This window comes from Callithrix jacchus, chromosome 1, assembly GCF_049354715.1.
Source record: "Callithrix jacchus isolate 240 chromosome 1, calJac240_pri, whole genome shotgun sequence".
Taxonomy (NCBI): Eukaryota; Metazoa; Chordata; class Mammalia; order Primates; family Cebidae; genus Callithrix; species Callithrix jacchus.
The window spans coordinates 11,362,501-11,387,761 of NC_133502.1; the positions used below are offsets into that span (position 1 = coordinate 11,362,501).

General features: G+C 43.7%; 1 protein-coding gene across 33 annotated transcripts in view; it reads right to left on the minus strand.

Annotated features, from left to right (window-relative positions):
- The window catches only part of DZIP1 (DAZ interacting zinc finger protein 1), a 60,999-nt gene extending 38,287 nt beyond the window's left edge, over positions 1-22,712 (minus strand). For 10 of the 33 annotated variants that reach the window (XR_013533561.1, XM_078368041.1, XM_078367786.1 and 7 more), the window contains exons 1-11: positions 22,384-22,712; positions 21,623-21,720; positions 21,047-21,261; positions 20,023-20,275; positions 19,345-19,902; positions 14,326-14,413; positions 12,319-12,414; positions 11,164-11,288; positions 5,295-5,456; positions 2,913-3,050; positions 470-532 (exon numbers count right to left, since the gene is read on the minus strand). Coding sequence is in view for 31 of the 33 variants with exons in the window: in XM_078368041.1 (XP_078224167.1) it covers positions 470-532; positions 2,913-3,050; positions 5,295-5,456; positions 11,164-11,288; positions 12,319-12,414; positions 14,326-14,413; positions 19,345-19,902; positions 20,023-20,025 (1,233 nt within the window). In the remaining 2 variants the exon portion in view is untranslated. Of the gene's footprint in view, positions 1-469; positions 533-2,912; positions 3,051-5,294; positions 5,457-11,163; positions 11,289-12,318; positions 12,415-14,325; positions 14,414-19,344; positions 19,903-20,022; positions 20,276-21,046; positions 21,262-21,622; positions 21,760-22,383 lie in introns of all 33 variants that reach the window. The other 23 variants (XR_013533571.1, XM_078367805.1, XM_078368034.1 and 20 more) reach the window with 10 other exon arrangements.
- Between the last annotated feature and the right edge of the window lie 2,549 nt (positions 22,713-25,261).

Consider the following 25,261-nt stretch of genomic DNA (forward strand, 5'->3'; position numbering starts at 1 on the left):
AAGTAGTAGCAGTGGTTATCTTTGGTGTTAGAATTATAGGTAATTTTAATTTTGCTACACATTTCTCCCCAAATGTCATTAAGTGGACAAATATCACATTTATAAAAAATAAAAGCAAATATTCCTTTAAAAAATGGCCCACTTTGGCCGGGCGTGGTGCCTCAAGCCTGTCATCCCAGCACTTTGGGAGGCCGAGGTGGGCGGATCACGAGGTGAAGAGATCGAGACCATCCTGGCCAACATGGTGAAACTCCGTCTCTACTAAAAATACAAAAATTAGCTGGGCGTGGTGGTGCACGCCTGTAGTCCCAGCTACTCGGGAGGCTGAGGCAGGAGAATTGCTTGAAGCCGGAAGACAGAGGTTGCAGTGAGCCGAGATTGTGTCACTGCACTCCAGCCAGGCGGCTGGCGACAGAGTGAGACTCTGTCTCAAAAAAAAAAAAAAAAAAAAGACCCACTTTAGACTTACCCGACCCTTCTCTTTCTTGTGTTCTTGATGAATAGCTTGAACTCGTGCTGTCCACTTGCTTTCCTACAAAAGAGTAAAAGAATAATTTATGTGCAACTATAACAGTGAGATCTATGCAATATGGAAGCTTCCTTTCTAGTGAGTACCTATGAAACCCAACTATATATCTAGTACAATTTTAGCTGGTGATAGTTTGGCTCTCTGTCCCCACTCAGATCTCATGTGTTGGAGGAGGGGCCTGGTAGGAGATGATTGAATCATGGGGCCGGACTTCCCCCTTGCTGTTCACATGATAGTGAGTGAGTTCTCACAGACTCTGGTTGTTTAAAGGTGTTTAGCCCTTCCCCCTTCGCTCTCTCTTTCCCTCCTGCTCCACCATTGTTAGACGTGCCTGCTTCCCCTTCTTCCTTCCACCATTTTCCTGAGGCCTCTCCAGCCATGCCTCCTGTGTAGCCTGTGGAACCGTGAGACAATTAAGCCTCTTTTCTTCATAAATTACCCAGTCTTAGGTAGTTATAGCACTGTGAGAACAGACTAATACAGCTGCTATTTTTTAAAGATATATATACAGTCAAAAATGCTTAAATACATTTGTATCTGGTTTTAAATTTATACCATAAGGCAGAGGTCAGCAATCATTTTTAAGAAGCTAGTAGTAAATATCATAGGCTCTGGGGGGCCAGACAACTTGGTTACAACACAACACAATACAGCTATGTCATCCCACAACTGCACTGGGACAATTGTACTAGGACAACCCATGGATAAGATGTAAGTGAACTAGCACCCATAAAATGTTACTGGGACATAGCCAGTAACACTTTATTTACAAAAGTAAGTGCTAGTTTGCCAACCTAAGAGGACAAAAGGAAACACTAGGGCTTCTGAGGCCATAGGTTCTGAACTGACAACACAACTCACAGGACAGAAACAGAAGAAATTTCGATGGGACCTTAGGATTTTATAACCACATCCTTGAGCTCATAAGCGAACAGCTGTGGTCTCCAGCCTGTTGGAAGCAACTGTCAACAGTTCAGTTCAGGACACAGCTCCTGGTCTCCTACCTTATACCAGGCACCTCACTGAGTGGCCACTGGCTCTGCTCTGCACTGGAGGTGAGTGGACACAGCCATAGAGAATCCCCATATAATGTGTGTGATCAGGCCCCACTTAGGGACTACAGAAGTGCTGTAGCCTAGAGGCTCAGGAGAACTTTCTGAAAGAGGTGCTTGCCCGGCTAGCTGAATATTAAAGAATGAGTAGAAGACAGGCCCCGAAAACTAGGGGCTGTAGGACAGGCAGGAAAGCAGCCAGAACTGAGGAAGACAGAAGGCCACGTTCTCAGAGGCATGGGCTGCTGGGCCACTGGAGTGTCAGGAAAGCAAAGAACAGAGGGAGATGGCCCAGAGTCCAGAATCTGAAGCACTCTGTGTGCTGGTGCGAAGTTCAGAATAAGGGACGCTGAAGGACTTAAGACAGGATGGGGACATGGTCAGCCTGACTGCAGTGGAGCAGGTAGATTTGGGTTTGGGAGGCAAGACGTGAGCATTGAAGCAAGAAGCAGTGGTCCCTGTTTCCAAAGTCTACTTACCTTTTTTAGAACAGCCTAGGTGTTTACAAAAATCCTGAATTTCTAAGCTCTCATCTCTATTTGCTTCCTGGTTTTAAAAAACTGTTCCGCTAAACCACGGTGACCAAAATAGCCACGGTGAAGATTGTGCTGATTACAGAGGTTTGCTTCCAAATGGAAGTGATTATGTTTGATAAGTGTAAGAGATCATCAGTTGGCCAGTTAGCAGTGTGTGTGTGTGTGCATGCACACGCGTGCGTGTCTGTGTGTGTGTATATATATATTTTTTTAATTTTTTTGAGATGGAGTTTCACTTTTGTTGCCCAGGCTGGAGGGTAATGGCATGATCTTGGCTCACTGCAACCTCCTCCTCCCAGGTTCAGGCAATTCTCCTGCCTCAGCCTTCTGAGTAGCTGGGATTACAGGCGCCCACCACCACTCCCAGCTAACTGAGCCAAGGTGGGTGGATCACCTGAGGTCAGGAGTTCTAGACCAGCCAGCCAACATGGTGAAACTCTATTTCTACTAAAAATACAGTTAGCAGTATATTTAAGCTCTAAAATAAAATCTGGTGCTTCAATATGCCCTTGAGAGCTACATCTAAAAGATGAAAAATCAATAGTGAGGTTATACTAACCAATTCAGATTGATTTTATGGAGGGAAGAAACTGTTGTGTATTCTATTCGCCAACAGCAAGCATGTAACAAACACCTCTTATGGCTTAGGAATGTTGTAGGAGACGAAGAAAAGACATAGTCACCTTCACGGTTACTGAAAAAGACAAACACTTTTCTGCAGATGACACTCACTGTACATCACTTCACTAAGAAGAAGGAAGGCATCCACTGTAGCTGTCACCCACTTGCATGTACCTGACTATCTAGAAGCTGCAGGACATTCTGGAAATCCTGGGGATATGGAGAACAGTCTTCTTTAAACTCGTGTGCATCTTTTAATGTGCCTATGTTGGACTTGATCTGCATATTGGACTTCTGGATTTCCGATAGTTGCTGTAAGATAAAATTCAAGCTTAGTACTACGGAGTACTACAGTTGGACTTTTAAAGACTGAAACAGAGAATAAAATCAGGGAGCACGTAGGTGTTTTAAATCTGACTGCCCTCTTGAATGCTCCTGGTGCTTCTCCCACGTCTGCTTCTCTGTGGTTTTACTGGATTGTTTCTGCTGCTTGCTGATCTTCCCATCAGAATACATACAGGGTGAAAAAAGGGGAAGGAAAATGTGACTTTCTAATCTTAAACAAGTCTTTTTTTTATATTTTTGAGACAGAGTCTCATCCTGTCGCCCAGGCCAGAGTGCAGTGATGTGATCATGGCTCACTGCAGCCTTAACTCTTTGGGTTCAAGCAATCCTTCCACCTCAGCCTCCCAGGTAGTTGGGACTACAGGCATGCACCACCACACCTGGCTAATTTTTGTAGAGACAGGGTTTTGCCATGTGGCCCAAGCTGGTCTCAAACTCCTGGGTTCATGGAGCAACCTGCCTACCTCGGCCACCCAAAGTGCTGGGATTACAGACATGAGCCACCAGGTCCAGCATGGTCTTAAAATTTTTGATGGGCACTTAATAGGTGCCAGAAACAGAAGAACTAAATACACCCGGTTCTTAAGCTAGTTTAGTGAGAGGCCAACACTGTCCAGGGACCACATCAGTAAATCCATTCGGGACACAACGTTTTAATTTTACCCTTTTCTTTTGATGTTACTCCCAATGTTACTCATGGCAAAAACCCTCAGAAAACCACAGAAGGTAATATTTTAACTTCAAAAACAAAAGGATGGGAGAGCGCACTTCTCCACTCCTCAGTGTAGGTTGCTCATAGTGACTTCATTTCAGAGGAGAGCAGGGAAAGGAGGAAGAAAGAAAATCTTCAGTGGAGAAACCTAACAAACACCATCTCAGCCAGGTAGCCAAGGTCGATAGCAATAGTTATAAATCATACGCAAGGTCTCAGACAGAACGTTTAGCTCTACCCCTCCTGCACAGAAATGCCATAGACAGAGTAAATTACCAAACATGGCTGTTTCCGTAAAACTTCACTCATGACACTGAAATGTGAACTTTAATGAAATTTTCCTGTGTCACAAATTAGTGTTCTTTTTTCCCAATATTTTTAAAATGTGACAAATGGCTGGGCATAGTGGCTCATGCCTGTAATTCCAGCACACTGGGAGGCCCAAGTGGGAGGAACACTTGAGGCCAGGAGTTCGAGACCATCCTGGCCAACATGGTGAAAGCGACTCTACTAAAAATACAAAAATTAGCCAGGTGTGCTGGCACATGCCTGTAACCCCAGCTACTCTGGCTGAGGCACGAGAATCACTTGAACCCAGGAGGCAGAGGTTGCAGTTAGCCAAGATCATGCCACTGCACTCCAGCGTGGGAGACAGAGCCAGAAACTGTCTCAAAAAAAAAGAAGTAAAACCTAGTCTTAGGTCACAGGCCAATCAAAAACAGGTGGTATGCTGGACTTGGTTCATGGGCCATAGTTCGCCAACCCCCACACTAGAGTTTAAAGAGTTTTAGGAAAGACTTCCCATGAATTCCAAAAGTATTTCTCTATTTTTGTTTATAAAATTTATTGGCCCCTAGAGGGAGCTCAAGGACCTTCACTCCACTCCCTTCCTGTCTTCCTTTTTGCCAAAGACTCAGATCAAATCTAACCAGGAAGCTTAGAATTCTCAGCAGGAGGACACTGATTGATTGGCTGCTTTCTAAAGAAGCAGCTCAGGTATCATCTATGCATGAGGCCAGGGCCGTAAGGACCATAGCTGTTCCCATAGGGGAGAGGGGCTCATTTAGCCATAAACTGCTTGCTTTAGAGACCACTCCCAGGCCTGGGTTGAGGAGGGGGCCTGGCAAAGGTTCTTACTCAGTCTTTCTGAGTCTGCTTCCTTCCCCTCCCACAGCACAGTGGAAAGTTCCAAAACTCAGGGAGGGGTTTCCAGTTCAAGGCTAACCTAACCAGATAGCAAAGAGGGACCTTCATAGAAGAGGGTCTTCAATATCTCACCATGTGTGTTCTGCACTGGAGTTTAAGGACAACGCTCCCAGTCTCAGCAAAACATCTCTGACTTGCTCTGTCTCCTCTATGCCTCCTTGAAGACTCTCAGGGAGAAGAATGTCTGCACAGGGTACTGTGAAGTAACTCCTGGATCCCCTGGCCTTAATGCCATCCTAACACCACCTCTCAAGGCAATCAATACCATAGGAATGTCTAGGTTTAATACTTACATATTCTAATGCTGAATTCTTTGAAGTTAATTCTTTAAATTGCTTCATAAACATCTCCTTGACTTTTTCCATTTCATCAACTAGTTTCTCCTTTTCTTCTTCTTTCCACCTATCAAATAACTTCAAAAAGTCTTCCTCTTTTGTTTTCTGCATTTCATATTCCTGAAATTATTTTAATACACAGGTTAAAAGTTCTGGTCTGAAGAAAATAAGCAATATTTAAAATAAAAGTTTATAGCGTTACTTCAAAAATGTTAGCTAGTACTGCTAATTTCAGTCAGGCTTGTGATAAATATTTCCTATCATGACAAGTCTGTGCACAATAGTTTTTCTAAAGGCAGCACACAGAATCCTCTTGTCCTTATATCCCTTAAAATACCAACACAGAGGCACAGAGGCCCAAGGGCTTCAGCTTTTTGTGTTCTGTGAACTTGTATAAAAGTCATGCCATAATAGACAAAATGTAAATATACTTTAAAGAAAACATATATTGAGCAATAAAAGAACATTTCTTGGCACCATAACAATGTGGGTAGTGTAGCTCCATCCCACCCCCAAAAAATAAAATTCAGATTTATAGGAGCTAGATTCAAGGTCAGCACTTGATATCTCAATGATCTTCAGGGTTTTTAAAAATCCAAATTGAGAGCTTGAACAACACTATAAGCCAACTAGCCCTAACAAACATATACAGAACTCTGTATCCAACAATGGCAGAATATGCATTCTTCTTAAATTCACATGGAATATTCACCAGGAAGACCTGTTTTTAGTCCGTAAAGTGTTTCTCAGATTTAAAGTGATTAAAATCATGATCACAATAGAATGAAGCCAGAATTCAGTAGCAGAAGGGAACTGGAAAATTAGCAAATACATGAAAATTAAACAACATGCTCTTAAACAACAAATGGGTTAAAGAAAAACTCCCTAGGGAAATTGGAAGATACTGTGAGGTTGATGAGAATGAAAACACAACATACCAAAATTCATGAGATGCAGCCAAATCCGTGCTCAGAAAGAAATTTATAGCTGTAAGAGCCTACATTTAAAAAGAAGAAAGGGCCAGGTATGGTGCCTCATGCCTGTTATTCCAACACTTTGGAAAGCCACAGTGAGGGAATTGCTTGACCTCAGGAGTTTGAGACCATCCTGGGAAACATTGTGAGACCTCATCTCTAACAAAAATTAAAAACAAAATTAGCCGGGCATGGTGGTATGTGCCTGTAATCCCAGCTGCTTAGGAGGCTGAGGTGGGAGGACCACCTGGACCTGGGAGGTCAAGGCTGCAGTAAGCTGTGATTGTACCACTGCACCCCGGCCTGGACAACAGAGAGAGATTCCATTTCCAAAAAACAGAGAAGAAGTAAAAGTTAAATAAATAGCCTAGCTAGAAAAAAATGAGCAAACCAAACTCAAAGGCAGCAGAAATAAAAAAATAATGAAAATTAGAGCAAAGATAAAACAAAGAACAGGAAAGCAACAGAGAGAATAAATGAAGCCAAAATTTGGTTCTTTGCAAAGATCAACAAAACTGACAGACTTTTAGCTACCCTGACTGAGAAGTGAAAGTGAGGTCATGACTACCAATCTTAGAGAAATTAAAAGGATTAAAAGGGAATATAATGAACAATTGTACACCAATAAATTAGATAAGCTAGATGAATGGACAAATTCCTAGAAACACACAAATTACCAGACTGACCCCAAGACAAAGGAAATGTCAATAGACTTTCGATAAATAAGGATAAGAGTTAGTAATCAAAACGTCCTAAAAAGGAAAAGTCCAAGAAAAGATGAGATGGCTTTACTAGTGAATTCTACCAACTATTTAAAGAAAATACCATAGAATCCACAAGAAACTGTTAAAGTAATAAATTCAGCAAAGTTTCAGAGTATAAAACAAAAAACAGTTATATTTCTATATACCAGCAACAATGCAAAACAGTTATATTTCTATATACCAGCAACGAAAAATCCAAAAAAGAAATTAAGAAAACAATTCCATTTATAATAGCATCCCAAAGAATAAAATACCTAGAAATAAATGTCACCCTAAAAGGTGAAAGACTTGTACACTGAGGATTGTCCAACTTCGTTATAAAAATTAAAGAACACCTAAATAAATGGAAAGACATCCCATCTTCGTGGATTGGTAGATTTAATATGGTAAAAGTGGCAATACTCTTCTAAGCAATCAAGAGATTCAATATAATCCCATTCTAATAACCTTCTCTGCAGAAATGGAAAAGCCAATCCTCAAATTTATATGGAACTGTAAGAGGCCACAAATAACCAAAACAATATTGAAAAAGAAAAACAAAGTTGGACAATGCACACTTATCAATTTAAATTAGACATACAGACTAATGGAATGGAATTGAGAATCCAGAGATAAACCCAAACATCTATGATCAACTGATTTCTAACAACGGTGCTAAGAACATTCAATGGAAAAAGAATTGTCTCTTCAATAAGTGGTGCTGGGACAACTGGATAAACCACACGCAAAAGTATGAAGTTGGGCCCCCTCTCAATCTGTATGTAAAAACTAACTCAAAATGGATCAATGACCTAAATATAAGAGCTAAAGTAATGAAACTATTAGAATATACAGCTCAACAAGAAAAAGGCAAACAACCCAATTTAAAAATGAGCAAAGGACTTGAATAGACATTTCTCCAAATGAGACATATACTAATGGAAAATAAGCATGAAGAGATGTTCAATATCATTGGTTGTTAGGAAAATATGAATTAAAACCTGATGAGATACCACTTCCCACCCACCCAATAGTATGGCTTTAATTAAGAAAACAGAAAAGTATAATAAGTGTTAGTGAGGATGTGGAGAAAAATGAACATTACTGGTGAAAATTTAACATGGTACAGCTACTGTGAAAGACAGTTTGGTGGTTCCTGAGAAAGTTGGACATAAAATTACCATGTGACTCAGCGATTCCACTCCTAAGTATATAATCAAGAAAAATGAAAACATAGGTCCACATAGAAACTGCCACATGAATGTTTATAGTAGCATTATTCATTATAGCCAAAAGGTGAAAATGAACCAAATGTCCATCATTGGATGACTGGATAAACAAATGGTGCATACAAACATACAAACAATGGAATATTATTCAGCGAGACAAAAGGAAGTACTGATACACATTACAACTTAGATAAACCTCAAGAACATTACGCTAAGTGAAAAAATCAAGACACAAAGGTCACACAATCCTTTTTTGTTTTTTGGGTTTTTTTTTTGGAGATAGGGTCTCATTCTGTAGCCAACTGGAGTGCAGTTGTGAACACAGCTCACTGCAGCCTTGAGCTCCTGGACTCAAGCCATCTTACTCCTTCCTCAACCTCCTGAGTAGCTGGACCACAAGTGCATGCCACCAGCCTCGGCTAATTTTTAAATTTTTTGTAGAGACAGGGTCTCACCATGTTTCGCAGGCTGGTCTTGAACTCCTGGGCTCGAGCAATCCTCCCATCTTGCCCTCTCAAAATACTGGGATTACAGTTGTGAGCCACCACACCTGGTTTGCATATTTTTTAAATGAAATATACAGAATAGGAAAATTTGTAGACATAAAAACATTTGTGGTTAGCAGGGGATAACTGTAGCAGGAGTGATTATTTAATGGGTACAGGTTATTTTTCTGGGGTGTTGAAAATTTTGAAACTAGAGAGATGGTGGCTGCACTTCACTGTGAATACACTAAATGCTACTGAATTGTCTGCACATCACTGTAAATACACTAAATGCTACTGAATTGTACACTGTAAAATGGTTAATTATCTAAAAGAGATGTTGGTACACCATTGTTCATTCATAGCAGCACCAGTCATAACAGTTAAGAAGTGGATGCAACCCAAGTGTGCAACAACAGATGAATAAATAAGCAAAATGTGGTATATATACAATGCCATGAACTATTATTCAGCCTGAAAAAGGAAGGCAATTCTGACACACGCTACAACATAGATAAACCTTGAGGACGTTATGCTGAGTCAAATAAGCCAATGATGACAAAAAGGCAAATACTCTATGTTTTTATTCAAATGAGGTATCTAGAGCAGGCAAAATCATAGGGATGAAAAGTAGCTGGAAGGAAGTGGGAGTGGAGCACTGTTATTTAATAGGTAGACTTTCAGTTTTTCAGTATAAAAATGTTCTGGAGGGCTGGGTGCGGTGGCTCACGCCTGTAATCCCAGCACTTTGGGAGGCCGAGGCAGGTGGATCACGAGGTCAAGAGATCGAGACCATCCTGGTCAACATGGTGAAACCCCATCTCTACTAAAAATACAAAAAATTAGCTGGGCATGGTGGCGCGTGCCTGTAATCCCAGCTACTCAGGAGGCTGAGGCAGGAGAATTTCCTGAGCCCAGGAGGCGGAGGTTGTGGTGAGCCGAGATCGCGCCATTGCACTCCAGCCTGGGTAACAAGAGCGAAACTCTGTCTCAAAAAAAAAAAAAAAAAAAAAAGGTTCTGGAGATTGGCTGCATAACAATGTGAATATACTCACCACTGCTGAAATGTATACTTAAAATGGTTAAAATGATATTATATGTACACTACCACAGTTTAAAAAAGAGAGTGAGAGCGAGCCCATGTGGAAGACAGAGGGCTCCGTCAATTATTCTGTGAAATGACTGCTGTTTCCTAGAAAGTCACACTTCCTGTCCCCATGGGAGAAGCAAGGAAGAACTGAGCACACTGACAAGGAAACTGTGTGACAAGCAGTAGTGACAAGGAAAGAAATGCCCTTTGGTGGCCTTACTCCTCCATTAAGTATATCAAGGTCAACCCTCTGTTGGATCAACCGTGGCATACGTGGTACCCACGGTGTACCCACAGTGACCCATAGAAGTCAGAACCCAATGCATCATGGCCTGCTTTCCCCTTTGGCCCTCCATCACCCCAGTTATCTGTGAATGAGTCATTACAAGCACCCAACAGGCTGACACATGGGTCACACAGATGAGAAAAAAGAAAAAAGGAAACAGATTAGAAGTATGAAGGGGACTCAACCCACTATTGGTGGCTTTGAATATGGATGAAGAGGGCCAGGAGCCCAAGAGCATGGGCAGCCTCACGGGAAATGACGAGCAGCCCTCCCTCAATGAACAGCTTGGAAGAAAGTATAGACCTCTGGCCTACTCCTGCCAGGAACTGAACTCTGCCAACAACCAAGTAAGCAGGAAATACTCTGTTCTATGACCTCTACCAAGGCACATGGTCCTCCTGACACCTTGACTGTAGCCCAGTGAGATGTGAGAAGTGTCAGACTTATTTTAACCGAAATTTTAGAAAGCTAATTGTGTGTTACATGAATTCCACCTCAATTTTCCAAAAGGCTTTCAAAAAATAGAGAACGAGGCCGGGCGCGGTGGCTCATGCCTGTAATCCCAGCACTTTGGGAGGTCGAGGCGGGTAGATCATGAGGTCAGGAGTTTGAAACCATCCTGGCCAACAGGGTGAAACCTTGTCTCTACTAAAAATACAAAAATTAGCTGGTCATGGTGGCACTTTGCTGTAATCCCAGCTACTTGGGAGGCTGAGGCAGGAGAATTGCTTGAACCCGGACCCAGGAGGTGGAGGATGCGGTGAGCGGAGATCATGCCACTGCACTCGAGCCTGGGCTACAGAGCGAGACTCCATTTAAAAAAAAAAAAAAGAGAGAGAACTATATTTCCAGTGACGTGCTTTGTAGTAAGATACTGAAGAGTAGATTGGCAATAAGAAATACAATCATCTTGTCAAGTTCTACAGACTCTTAAGTGTCTTCTGTTTATTAGAGTCTGTGGCATAATTGAATTACATACAGTTGATTGTAATTAAAACACCACAGAATTCTGCCTGGTACCTTGGAGAATCTAACCGCACTGGCTTGGTGTGCAGCCTCTAGCTCAGACCTGGTGAGCTGCAGCTCTTCCTTCAATACAACAATCTCACTCCGGAGCTTCTCAATCTGTGCATTTTTCTGATACTCTGTTGGAACAGAAAATCATGTTAAAACACCATCTCTTACAAAACGTACCTGGAAACTTATGGGGTACAGTCCTATTGATAAGACAAAGGAAATTGCTCTCTTACTTGGGATACGATTACTTGTTTCATGCCACATGAACCAATTTTTGCTCTTTAGAGTTTATTTGGAGCCCTTTGTATTTTGGGGCACTGAATTATTTTTAGCAGATTCTTTCAGCGAGCAATAATGGTAACAAGGAATAATACAGGGTGCTTTGACCCAGTAGCACTCTGGGCTCTTCTTGGAGGGGCCTGTCTCAATCAGAGAAGGCAAGCAATGGCTTTCTCTGCAGGAACCACCATACTGAAGACTCTGATTGCCATTCTTCAGGCTCCCAACGAACTCTCCTGAGGACCCCATCAGTGCTAATACAAGCAGAGGTCTGGGGGGTGCATTCACAATGCAAACTTGGGCCATAGCCTATCAACTGGGGTAGAAGTGAGGTACTGAAAAGTTGTAAAAGGAAGCAGCAAGTGAAAGGAAGAATACTTATGTACATGTACTTACATGCAGATGTACACATGACTGAATGGATGTACATGTGTCTGTGAGTGTAGACATGAAAGGTATGGAAACCAAAGTAGAAAGTCAGAATCTCAAAGATGACCTGAAGAAATAATACTCGTTTCAGAGTCTGAAACCCTCTCTGAAACGAGTATAAGTTAGAAAAAGATACTGAAACAGAAGAGAAAGAAGGTCAGTTTCACGCTAAAGAATGGTAGATTAATTAAAATAGTTCATCTTTCCAATGCACTGCTACGTTTTATCAGTGGTCCAAGACTTATTAATGAGATTATTACGCTGTTAAGTTTGTTTCTACGAAGCTTAGCTATTTCCTAAATAATCTAGTTAATTAAAATGGACAGAAATGGAAACAGCCTGGCCCAAAATGGAGGGAAATGTAGGTTATTGAGTAAATAAGACAAGTACACACGTCTAGATACTGAGAACATTTAAGATCAGAATAAGGTTCGGCACAGTGGCTCACACCTGTAATCCCAGCTCTTTGAGAGGCCAAAGCAGATGGATTAGTTGAGGCCAGGAGTTCGAGACCAGCCTGGGTAACATAGCAAAACCCCGTCTCTACTAAAAAAAAAGATACAAAAATTAGCCAGGCATGGTGGTGGGCACCTGTAGGCCCAGCTACTTGAGAGGCTGAGGCAAGAGAATCACTAGAACCCAGGAGGTGGAGGTTGCAGTGAGCTAAGATGATACCACTGCACTCCCACCTGAGTGACAGAGGGAGATACCATCTCAAAAAAAAAAGAAATGAAAGATCAGAAAGAGAATTTCTGTGGGTTACTGTGGCAATCTGCGGGAAGCTTTGATCTGCCCACGGAGAAAGAGGCTTTACATTCTTTGCTTTCGAGAACACTTCAATGGTAGGAAACCTGGCTCCTTGATAACCCTCAGAGTCCCCTCCCCTCTCTTGTGTCTTCATTTTGCATACCATCTATATTGTTGGTGGTACACACCCAAACACATCTTAGTATCTCTCACATCAAATGGAACAAAATTGTTCCTTGGTCTCATGTTTCTGTCCAGATGAAGCCTCATGTCTCTGCTCTCCTTCCCAGTAAGTGTTACTGAAACCAATATCTGGATACGGTAGGACCACTCCCTCATGATTCTCAGCTCAGCTAAACCAGACTTTTGTCCCTACCTGTCTACTGAAGCTGTCACCTACAACTGTCTTGACAAGAGCAGTCTATTCTCAGTCTTCATCTTACTCTGTACCTCAGGAGCATTCAATATGAATGACCACTGCCTCCTCTGTGAAATACTTTTCCCTTGGTTTCCATGACAACATAACCCCAAATTTCCCTCCAGCCTTGAGAAAGACTATTCCTAACTCTCTGCTGATGCCCTTTCTGAGCTCCTAGCTTTGGGATGACCTTGGGGCTGTCCTCACCCCCTTCTTTTCTCTATGTAGGTGACCTCAGCCAGACTAGCTCTACTCCAGTGATTCCCAGATTTAAATCTCCAACCTGGGTCTCTACCTCAAACTACAGCCCTCCAGTAACCCCACTACCTGCAGGTCCATTGCACGTGTGATGTAAATGCACCTATGGCAAGCACAAACTCTCATTCCTCTTCCTCCTTCAAACTACCCCGTGACCCAGGCCCTCCATCACAGGAAACATCACATCATTCACCCAAACATGGAGGACAGAAACTCAGGGTCGTCTGTAGGTTCTGGGTCCACAACATATCTGTTGCATCTTCACCTGGTCACCTGCCTGGGGACAAGGCTGGTCTAGGCCCCGGCCTCTCTCACCTGGGCTGTGATTGCAGCCTCCTCCCCTCACTCATCCACATCTTCCACTGTCACCCCAACAGTCTAGTCTTCATCCACAGCTAGAAGGGTCATGCTAAGGTACAAGTTAGATCATGCCCCCTCCTAACGGAATTCCTCCAGTGACTCCCTGCTATGCATATAAAAATATATACATTCCAGTCCATGCCTTCACGACCTCCCATGATCAGGCCCGCAGTGCTCCAGCCTCACCGCATACATCACCTCACCCATTCTATTCCATTCCACCAGTCCTGCTTTTTCACAAACACAACATCCCGGCACACCACATGCCCTTTACAGTTAGTGTTCCCTTGGACTGCGACACACTTTTCCCAGACTTTCACCCCACCTAATGTCACTCTCTACCTCATTGTCCTGGGCTATGATCTTCTTCGCATTTGCCACCGTTCGAAAAGAATTACTCATTTATCTGTTTAAATGTGACTCCTGAAGCCCCCTTAGAATGCGAGACGAGAGAGAGAGAGAGTGGGGCTTCTCCGTTCTGCTTGTGGCTGTATCCCCAGCATGCAGTGCATGCACTGTATGCCACTCCCGAGGGCTCCATATTTACTTACTGAACTGACAGGGACCGTGATGCTTCTTTTAAAAGGATTGGGAAATATACTGGACCATGTCTCATTGCCAAAAGAAAAAGGGGGCAGAAAGAAAAGTCCTTTGAAACAGAGCTCGTTACTTACCAAAATGAGAATTTTCTTCATTGTGGCGGCGTTGAATGTGACTTTGTAGAAAAGCTTGGTTCATAAAGGCCTTGTCACAAAAATGGCACTGAAAAAAGAGCAACAAATCCAAGTGTCTGTAATGAGTGTCATCCCACTTAATTACAATTATAATTCAGGTACCTGGTTGGGCATGGTGGCTCACGCCTATAATCCCAGCACTTTTGGGAGGCTGAGGCAGGCAGATCACCTGAGGTCAGGAGTTCAAGATCAGCCTGGCCAACATGGTGACACTCCATATCCACAGAAAGATACAAAAATTAGCCTGGTATAGTGGTGTGCACCAGTTGTCCCAGCTACTAAGGAGACTGAGGCAGGAGAATCACTTCAACCTGGGGGGTGGAGGCTGTAGTGAGCCGAGATTGTGCCACTGTACTCCAGCGTGAGCAACAGAGCAAGACTCCACCTCAAAAAAAAAAAAAAAAAAAATCAGGTCTCCCTGAAAGATACCATACTGGCAAGAGATACTGAAAGCATGACTAAAAAGAGAGACATGAGACCAGGCCAGGCACGGTGGCTCATGCCTATAATCCCAGCACTTAGGAGGCCAAAAGCGGTGGGGGGTGGGGGGGGGGTCACTCAGCCAGGAGTTCAAGACCAGCCTGGGCAACATGGCCAGAGCTCATCTCTACAGAAAGCAAAAATATAAGTAAATAAATAAAAATAAAACCAGGACATTCCTCCCAAACTGAACACAAGGCAGTGAAAACCATCTGTTGACAGTTAAAGGAGCCCTTCTGGTGCTTTCTGGAGCCCCTGTCGCTGCTCTTGTTAGACTGGCAGCTCCCATTCTATCAACAACAACCTGCCGGTGCCACTCCAGTCACACCAGCCTTCTTTCTGTCCCTCAGGCCTGCCAGTCCCAGAGTCTTCGCATCACTGTTGCCCCTGCCTGATCTTCCCAAGACCTTCCTCCCATGGCTGGCACCTTCCTGACATCCACGGTGTCATTCATCCAGCATCTTCCACGCTGGCGATGATGGCATGTCCTCAACAAGGTCCTCCCTCAAGATCCTCCTGCCAGTCTCTGTCACATCACATTGTCTTATTTTCATCTTCGTACATCTCACTGGCTAATATTTTCACATTTATGTACTTCACTTGTTTATTGTCTCCTGCCCAGTCCCTCCGGGTTCTAAAACACAGCATCTGAGGGCAGGGACTCCAGCTTATCTATAGTTTTGTTGCCAAAGCACAACCTTAATACATGAATGAATAAAAGCTTGGGAGTATAACCTATCAAAATAAATTTTCTGAGAAAAAAAGAAATCAATTCCACCTATACCTCTGTTTTTCCACTTTAATATTGATTCAAATTTTAAGCAAAAATCCCATTTGTTTTATCTATATCTTTACCACTGGATTACTCTGAGGTAAATCCTGGATGTTATATATTTCATTTGTAAATATTTCAGAATGTATCTCTAAAAGAAAGGTAGGAGTTGAAGACAAATCAATACCATTATTCCACCTTATAAAATATAAAAATTAAATTCTTTTTAAAAACAGATATCCAACTCTTTGGATAATTTTTAATTTTTGTTAATTTGATAATTTTTCCCATATTTCACATATTGTCTTAGAAAAAAACATTTGGTTTGTTTTGGAATAAATATTAATAACTGGATCCAAATAAGGCTCATATCCTGTAACTGATGCTTTTGTGTCTTAATACTCTTAACAGGTTTCCCCTCCACCTCTTTGGTTTCTTCCTATCCTTTTGCTGAAGAGGCTGAAGCTTGTCCTGCAGAATTTCTCTCCATCTGGGTTCTGCTGTTTTCATGCCCATTGTGTCACTGAGCATGTTCTTCTGTTCACCATACTGCCTTAGTGTAACTTTATCCAGACTTCAGGCTTTGGTTTCTAAAACTAACGTTCTGTATGTTTTTCTTTTTTCTTTTTTCGGACAGTGTCTCCCTCCACCACCCAGACTGGAGTCTAGTGGCGCAGTCATGGCTCACTGCAGCCTTAACCTCCCAGGTTCAAGCGAGTCTCCTGTCTCAGCCTCCCAAGTAGCTGGGATTACAGGTGCCTGCCACCACTAATTTTTGTATTTTTAGTAAAGATGGGCTTTCACCATGTTGGCCAACCTGGTCACAAACTCTCAACCTCAAATGATCCACCCACCTTGGCCTCCCAAAATGCTGGAATTACAGGCATGAGCCACCAAGCCCGGCCTAACCTGAGTTAAATCTAAAAGGTGGGTACATGGTGTGTCTTTCAGTAGTCTATGCACTTTTTTGTATATTTATAATATTCTAATACTAGTTTTTATTTAAAAATCAATGAGGTTTCTCTTTTAAAATTCTCCATATATGGGTATTCACTATATTGTCATTTTAATTTTTCTGTGTTTAAAAATTTTTTTTAAATAAAATATTGAGGAAAAAGACCTTACACATTGCCATCACCACCCCCCTTATACACAACACACACACACACACACACATACCCCAGTGGGGGGAAAAAAGCCCATTAGGAGATGTATGTGTGTCTGTGTGTTCAAGCCTTCAAGAACAGACATCTTTAATTTTTTTTTGTCTCAGCTACTCCGTTCTTATGATTTCTTAAAGCAAAGAAAATGGAGACAAAGAGAAGTGGTATGAGAAGGAGAATAAGACCACGATTCCTCTAAGGTCACACTGATAATGCTGTGGACCCAATCATTGTGTCAGAACAAGGAGTCCAGGCTTTGGCTTTTCTGTATAGGGGAAGAAAGAAAAACTGACGTGATGGCAGTCATATGAATGTTCACATTTTGGAATATGTCAGCTTTGGCATTTATCGTGCCACAAAACATTTTTCCCTCATTCCCAGGTATTCGCTAACACAGTAACAACTAACTATATGTCAAGCACTGCTCTAAGCACAGCCCATGCACTAAGTCATTCAATCCCCATTAACAACTGCTATATGGTAGGTACAATTAATATTCCCATTTCACAGAGTAGATACTGAGGCACAGGGAGGATGAGCAACTTGCCAAGGTCTGGTAGCTGAAAAAGTAGTAGGTGTCACTCATTTGATAAATTAAGTCATTACCTTTTAATCCTTACTGATCATTCATATTTGAAAACCTTCTCTTAGGCTGGGCATGGTGGCTCACATTTGTAATCCCAGCAGTTTGGGAGGCTGAGGCAGGCGGATCACTTGAGGTCAGGAGCTCAAGACTAGCCTGGTCAAAATGATGAAACCCCATCTCTACTAAAAATACAAAAATTAGCCGGGTGTGGTGGCACATGCATGTAGTCCCAGCTACTTGGGAGGCTGAGGTGGGAGAATCACTTGAACCCAGGAGACGGAGGCTGCAGTGAGCCGAAATTGCACCACTGCATTCCAGCCCTGCAGCCTGGACAACAGAGTAACATTCTGACTCAAAGAAAAAAAAGAAAAAAGAAAATTTTCTCTTGTAACAGCTGTTTCAATGGTAACCCCAAAAAAGAGGGAAAAAAAGTTTATAAACATACAATTTCTATATGTTAGAGGTTTTATCATTTCGCTAGACGACTGCTAAAGCTGGAGTATAATAAACTTTTAAACATGTTAAAATAGAATCCATTCTATTCATTGCACAAGAAAAAACCATCTTGGCACTATTTATAAATATTTAATTGTTAAGCAGCATTTATGAAACAAATAGACAATTAGCAATGCCCAGTGTCGTTTGAAGATTATACCTCAGGGTTATCTACCCGAGACCAAACACTAAGTCCTTTTAATAGTATTTTTTTTTTTTTTTTTCTTTTTGAGATGGAGTCTCGCTCTGTCACCAGGCTGGAGTGCAGTGGCTCAATCTTGGCTCACTACAGTCTCCACCTCCTGGGTTCAAGCCATCCTCTTACCTCAGCCTTCTGAGTAGCTAGGATTACAGGCACGTGCCGTCACACCCAGCTAATTTTTGTAGTTTTAGTAGAGATGGGGTTTCACTATGTTGGCCAGGATGATCTCAATCTCTTGACCTTGTGATCCACCCACCTCGGCCTCCCAAAGTGCTGGGATTACAGGCATGAGCCACCCTGCCCAGCCTCTAATAGTATTCTTTCCTAACTATTCCTCTATCTGAAGAACATTCCTGCTGGGTCAGCCCTGAGCAATATTAACTCTATCATTTTCTCTGCCTTCCACCCGGTTCTCTTCAGCATTCATACATTGACTCCACTATTCCTAAATCTACTGAGGCATTTTAAGCCATAGTTGGCCAAAAGGACTAGAAAGTAAGGGCATGGCATCAATGTTGTTAATCTGTTGTGTACTTCGATGTCTTTCTCAATCATTGTTTATGCCTTCTGCACATCCTCCAAACTAGTCAATAAAAAACATATACATTGGTTTATGTTATACTAAAAAATACTTGGACTCAATGTCTAACCCAAAACAGTGGCAGATTAAGACCAGACGATAAAAACATTTTATTCTTTAAATACTGTTGTTATGTAAGTGAATGTTCTTGTTCTTAGAAATATTTAGGATCTGCAACTCACTGTGAAATGGTTCGAAAGTAATAACAATATGTCTGCAGAAACAGCGGAACTGTGGCGAATGCTAATAATTGGGGAATCTGGGTGAAGGTAATATGAAAATTCTTTACACTCTCCTGGTAACTTTTCTATCAGTTTGAAAATATTTCAAAATTTGTAAAAATGAGAAAAAGACACTACAAATTTAATCGTTCTGGATCGTTTGGGGGCTGACTTCAACAGCAATTTGTATATGGTTTTTTTCATGATTAGGTTGATTAGAAGGAGGAAAGAGTTTCAACAACCAGCATTTAGAATAACTTCCGCAAAGCACTGCAGACGACATTTGTGGTTTAATTATTAAACCTCTGGTCGTCTGCGGAAGCTAATGAACCATGACATTTGTTGGTTAAAATGACTGTTTTTGCTTAAAATACTGTGTCTTCTGATATACAATATACATCTTTAAGAAGAAAGAGTGGTGAACCAGGACAGGCCTCTCAAATGGAACACAGCTGCCCACCTGGTAATAGTTGGCTCTGGCCTCGATCATCAGCTGCTGGGAGGAGATCATCTTCTTCCTGCGTTTGCACTCTTCCTTAAGCATCTTGATCTCCCCCGCCTGCTTGGATAGCAGCTCCTTGCTCTGCTCACCGTCGCAGTGGCTCAGGCGCAGCCGCTCCTCTAGGGTGTGCAGCTGCGAGGTGAGGAACTCCTGCGAGTGCAGGAGGTACTCGATGGTGAACTGCGCCAGACGGATGAGCTTCAGCAGCACTGGATCCACCCCCGACTGGCAATGCGGGCACTTCTCGTCCTCCAGCTTGCAGAAGGTGATGTTCATGATGTTCTCCTGCAGCGTCAGCACGTCCACGGCCCCCGCCACCTTGTCCACGTCGATGGCACTCAGCCGCCGCCAGTCCACACTCTCCAGCCGCGGCCTGAACTGGAAGAAGGGCAGGGGCCCCGAAGCCGAACTGGGGGGCTCACCAGCCATGGAGGCCACGCCGGCAGCGGCGGCCACACCGACGTCGGGCCCCTCTGGGCCGCTGGAGAGTGGGTAGTAGACATGCTTCTGGAAGGGCTGCGGGGGCGGAGGGGACAAAGAGAGCGCGGTGGGAGGCGGGGATGGGGGGTGGGCAGGCTGGGGAGCTGGGGGTCCAGGGGATCCCCGGTCTTTTCAGCCCGGCCTCCCACCTCTTACCATGCTTGCAAGCCAATCCGCCGCCTCTGCTTGCGTAGGGGGAGCAAGCAGTCGCCTCTACCCAGCCCGGGCCGCCTCCCGGGCCGCCGCCGCCGCAGCCCTCAGGAACGGGAGAAGGCCAGGTCCCCTGCTTCCGCGGCGGCGGCGGCGGCCTAAGGTCTGGGCGTCCAGGACGTTGCTGTGGCAACGCCCAGGTCCGGACCTGGAGCAAAGGGCGCGTCCACCCGCGCGCGGTCAGCATGCGCCCAGGACCCTGTGGGACCAGAGAAAACCTCTTGGACGAGCCCGAGTGGACACAGCCGTCCACCCGAGGAGGATACCTCCTGGACGCCGGCTCCCCAGGGCGCCAACTTCCCTGGCCTTTGGGGCTGGACACTCCATGTCCCTAAGGTAGGCGTGGGGAGCCACATCCCTGGGAACCCTCGGTACTATCTGCCATCCCTGGTTATTTATTCACTGCAGCCCTGGCCTTAGGCTTTGGAATTAGAAATATCTCTTCATTTCATCACTGATAAGAAAAGAAAAAAAATCCATCCATTCTCATCTTTTACACACGATTTAGAAAACATTAAGCAATAAAAATACATATAATTAAATGGGGTAGAGGCTGCAAAAAGGCATGAGGAAGCTTTTGGCATAACAGAAATATTCTTCATTTTGATTGCGGTGTTGATTACGTAGCAATATACACTTGACCAAATTCATCAAATTGTATCATTAAAATTAAGGGTGCATTTTTATTATATCTCAATAAAGTTGTTTTCAATGAAATTTGCAGTATTTCATATTTGATGGCAGGCTTTCTAGATTTCTTATACCCAAGTTGCTTTTAAAATGGAGACTTTCTTCCTCTATAGATTAGCAGCCTAAATGTAGCATTTTGATAAAAGTACAAACCAAAGAACGCCCCAAAATATGTAATACTTCACCTATCTTTCCAAAAGGATATATTCTCAAAATGCTGAAGGTAGAAACAGATGAAGGGGAATTTTACCAACAAGTTTTATAGGGCCATGGTATTTACCTTGCAAACTTGGGTCAGGGCTGCATTCTGGGTTTTGGAGAGGCTAAAATATTTCTAGTAGCAACTTGTAGACCTCAGGCCTCTCATTTCTGTGGGTCTCCTGGGGGCCTCCAGTGGTTACCACAGAGATCAATAAGCTGAGGAAAAGCCAGATATTCCCCAATCCACCGGGGAATTCCTGCTTGGACCAGACATCAGGAATTTTTTTTTCTTTCCTAACATCCAAATATGTGAACAGAAGAAAGGAAAATACAATTCAGAGTAACTGGAAGCAAAGTGGTAATATCAAATATATTTAGCACTTTCTAAATATCGTTAACTGGAAATAAACTCATGCAAAAACATCCAGGAAATAAAACACCACTTCATATGGTTTCAAATAAATCATACGTCCAAGTATTTTTTAATTGGCCTTTAGAAAAACAGAACAATTTCCTACAACCAGGCATAAAAGTGCTAAAGGCATAAATAAGTTCAAAGTTTGATTCTGTCATTTACTTGCTACCTAATCTAGAACAAATTGTCAGCCCTAAGACTCGGCTTCCCCCATCTGTTTAAGGGCATCAAGACACCAACCTGACAGGTCTGTAGACTCTGGGCTCCATCCACTGGGCTGCAGGATCAGCGGGAACAAGGGCTGTGGTCTCTCTTGCTCACGGATATATCCCTACCACCTAGCAGAGGACAGGCACGAAGAAGGCGTTCAGAATTTGCTGAAAGCACACGTGAATGAAGAACGATCAAATGACTTAGGCGCTTGGTTAAGGAAACGTCAGCTCCCGCCCCCTTATCCCTCCTATTTTGCTGTCACTGGCCTGTTAGAAGGATTAACCCATGCTCTGGGCCAAGGGCTTCGGGGCTGAACCTGGCGGTGGTCCTCGCGTCCCTGCTGAGGTCTGGGCGCAGATGCCCGCGGGCCTGAGGCGCCCATCTCCATTGGCCGCCACACTCCATCGTGGGGCGCCGTGCGGTTGCCCACCCCTGTCCCTTGCGCGGATCTCGGTCACAAGATGGCCGGAACAGGAAAGAAGGGGGCATGCTTTCCCGTTCCCTCCCTTCCCCATCCCGGGTAGGGCCCCCAGCCTCGGGCGGCGCCTCAGGTAGCAGGCGCATGGCACCGCCTGGCAGCGGAACCCGCAAACAAAGGCTGAGAGACGCGGGCTCCGAGGAGACCTCGGCGCCCGCGGCGCCCCTCCTAGGAAGGCAAACTGGTAGTGGGGGCTGCAGCGGCTCGGCTCGCAGCCGGGAGAGGCAGGAGGGCCCGCTTCGCGGGTATCGAGATGCCCGTCCGCCACCGGCTCCTGTGGGCGCCTAGCGCATCTCAGGTCTCGGCTCACCCCAGCTACGCGCTCCTGGGCGGGTGCCGGGCGCTGCAGGCGGGCGGGGGCGACACAGGGGACCCAGACCCCAGGTCGCTGCTAACGCGGGCAGGGCCCGCGGAGGCCGAGGAGCAGCAGATCGGAGAGAGGCAGACCGGCTCCTTCTTGCAGGGCGCAGGATGAAACGTGTCTCGTCTGGGCAAGTTGTGGCGAGGCGGATCGCCTGGCGCAGCTCCAGGTCCTTCCAGACTCCAGATCGCGGGCGACTCGGGATCCCCCACCCCCCTCCCGCCCCCTCCCCTCCGCGATCTCCCTCTGGCTTCTTCCCTCCTTGTCCCAGCTCCTCTGGCAGCTGGGCGGGACCGCGCGCTTCTAGACCGCAGCGCTAAAATGCTCTCCGCCAATCCCGCAGCAGGCTAAGACACGTGGTGCCCGGGCGCGCTCTGTTGCTGGCGCTGGATGCTCACCCTAGGAAGGCTTTTCCAAGAGAAACCAGATTCGCTCCTACCCTGTAGTTGGCCTGGCCCTCAGCAAGCTAATTTCCCTCAGGAGCTTTATGTGAATTATCTTCCAAGAAGAGATGCGTTTTAATCGCAGAAGTCTGCAGATGCAGATGACCTTGAAAAGGCTATCTAATGTAGCCCTGCATTGAGTGACATGGAAAACCGAGATTAGGGGCTTTTCGCCAAAGCACTCTAGGATTTAAACCCACGTAGGTTTCTGCGTCTGTTCCCGATATGCCCACTTTAGGATGAAAAGCACAGATCCCTGTTGGTAGGAAGTTAGGCATTGCGAATTACAGGAGATGTAGGTTCGGAGTAGTGTGCGTATTTCTTTAACCTAAAAGTGGAACACGTGGGACAAAATTCAGTATTTTTAAATCACAAGTAACCCAGAACATGTGTATATACTATCAAGAGAAATTTGAGTGCATCTTTTTGCAAAACCCGTCTACTGGAGATATATATCTGTATCTATCTATCTGTCTATCTATCTATCTATCTATATATGTACAGTTTTAAATTAGAAAGGAGTAGCTGCAGAACTTTTATTGGACCAACTTGCCATTGTAAAAGTGCCTTTCTTTGTGCTTCTCCCTGACAGAATCAACTTTGTACCATACTTGAGCACAGGCTACAAACATAGCAACAGCTAAATATATATTTATGTTGAATTCTTTGCTTCAGTTTTATCTGAAGCCATAAGGCCTAGAATGACCATGATAGTATTTTAAATTGATCTAATTTTAAAATGCTTTCAAAGAAAATTCAAGATCTCGATAAAAATCCTGTTGATACTATGGGGAAAGATTTCTAGATAGAAATTTCAGACAATATGAGGTAGTAGGGCCATTGCTCTGCAAAATCTGGTTTTTGCAAACTCCGTAGCCGTGTGTGTGTGTGTGTGTGTGTGTGTGATTGCTTAATTAATATTATTTGTTGATTTACCATTTGAGTTATATGTACTTCCCATCCCCACTATGAATATATTACACTACAAATGTGGAATTGGAGTAAGAAGAACCAATTGACTTTGGTGTAACTAAGCAGCCATGATGCATTCTTGATCTGTGCACAAACACTTATACCAATTGTCACATCAAACATGTTTTTTAATGATTAAGGTATCTGTCTCATGCATCGGATTATAAGAACCTCAAGCATTCTAGCATTTTAAGCATTTAGTAAGTCCTCAAACAAATATTCACTTTTTGAAGACAGAAATGATCCTAAAGAGCAATATAATAATATTGGTGAATATTAATCATTTTGTACAGTAAGTAAACAAAAGCACTGCAGCTGAATTTATTTCAAATGTTTGTTTCTATTTCTCTCATTTGAAAATAGCTATTGATATTACGTGGCTAATGTCCTTTAGTATGAAGGGAATAAATAAAGAAGGGCAGAAATCACATGTGTTGTCTGAGTCAATACCTATTATTTTGTCTCATATTCCCATTTCAGAGATCTAACCTTGGTTTTATATATGTGGTTTAAAGAATAATAGGCCAGGTGCTGTGGTTTAAACCTGTGATCTCAGCACTTTGGGAGGCCAAGGTGGGTGGATACCACAGGTCAAGAGTTTGAGACCAACCTGGGTAACATGGTGAAACCCTGTCTCTACTAAAAGTACAAAAATTAGCCGGGCATGGTGGTGCATGCCCATAATCCCAGCTACTTAGGAAGCTGAGGCTCGAGAATTGCTTGAACCCAGGAAGTGGAGGTTGCAGTGAGCCGAGATCTCACCGCTTGCACTCCAGCCTGTGTGACAGAGCAAGACTCCATCAAAAAAAAATAATAATAAAATAAAATTAAAAAGAAGAATAATAAAATGAACACTTGTTCATTTTACCCACCCCCAGGTTAAGAAAAAAAAAAAATGTTCCCAACATTTTAGAAGCTGCTCTTCTCTCCACCTCTACCATCGCATCCCTTTCCATCCTCTCAAAAATAACTACTCGCCTAACTGTTGCATGAATCCTTCCCTTGATTTTCCTTATAGTTACACTTTATGTATCTATCTTTAAACATTCTACTATTAATACTTGCTTTTGAAAGCAAGGAGCAAACACAAGCCCAGCTGTGGAAGGCTAAGTTCGCTGAGTATCTGGGTCAGTACCATCTTGAAACAGGCAAGAGAGTTCTTCCCCAGCCAGGCCCTTTCGAAAAGTCCAGGGAGCTAAAGCACCACGTTTCCCCATAATCTGTGCTATCCCTTGCCAAACCATGGTACTGGAAGCCAAGCTGCATTGAAAATGAAAATCATCTTTTTCAGTTTCTTGGAACCACAGGCAGAACCCTCTCAATTTTGCAAGACGCTGCCGAAGGGGTTGCATGAGGGAAACTAAATTAACATTTTCTATTCCTGCCAGAGCAAAATCCACCTGACACTAGCC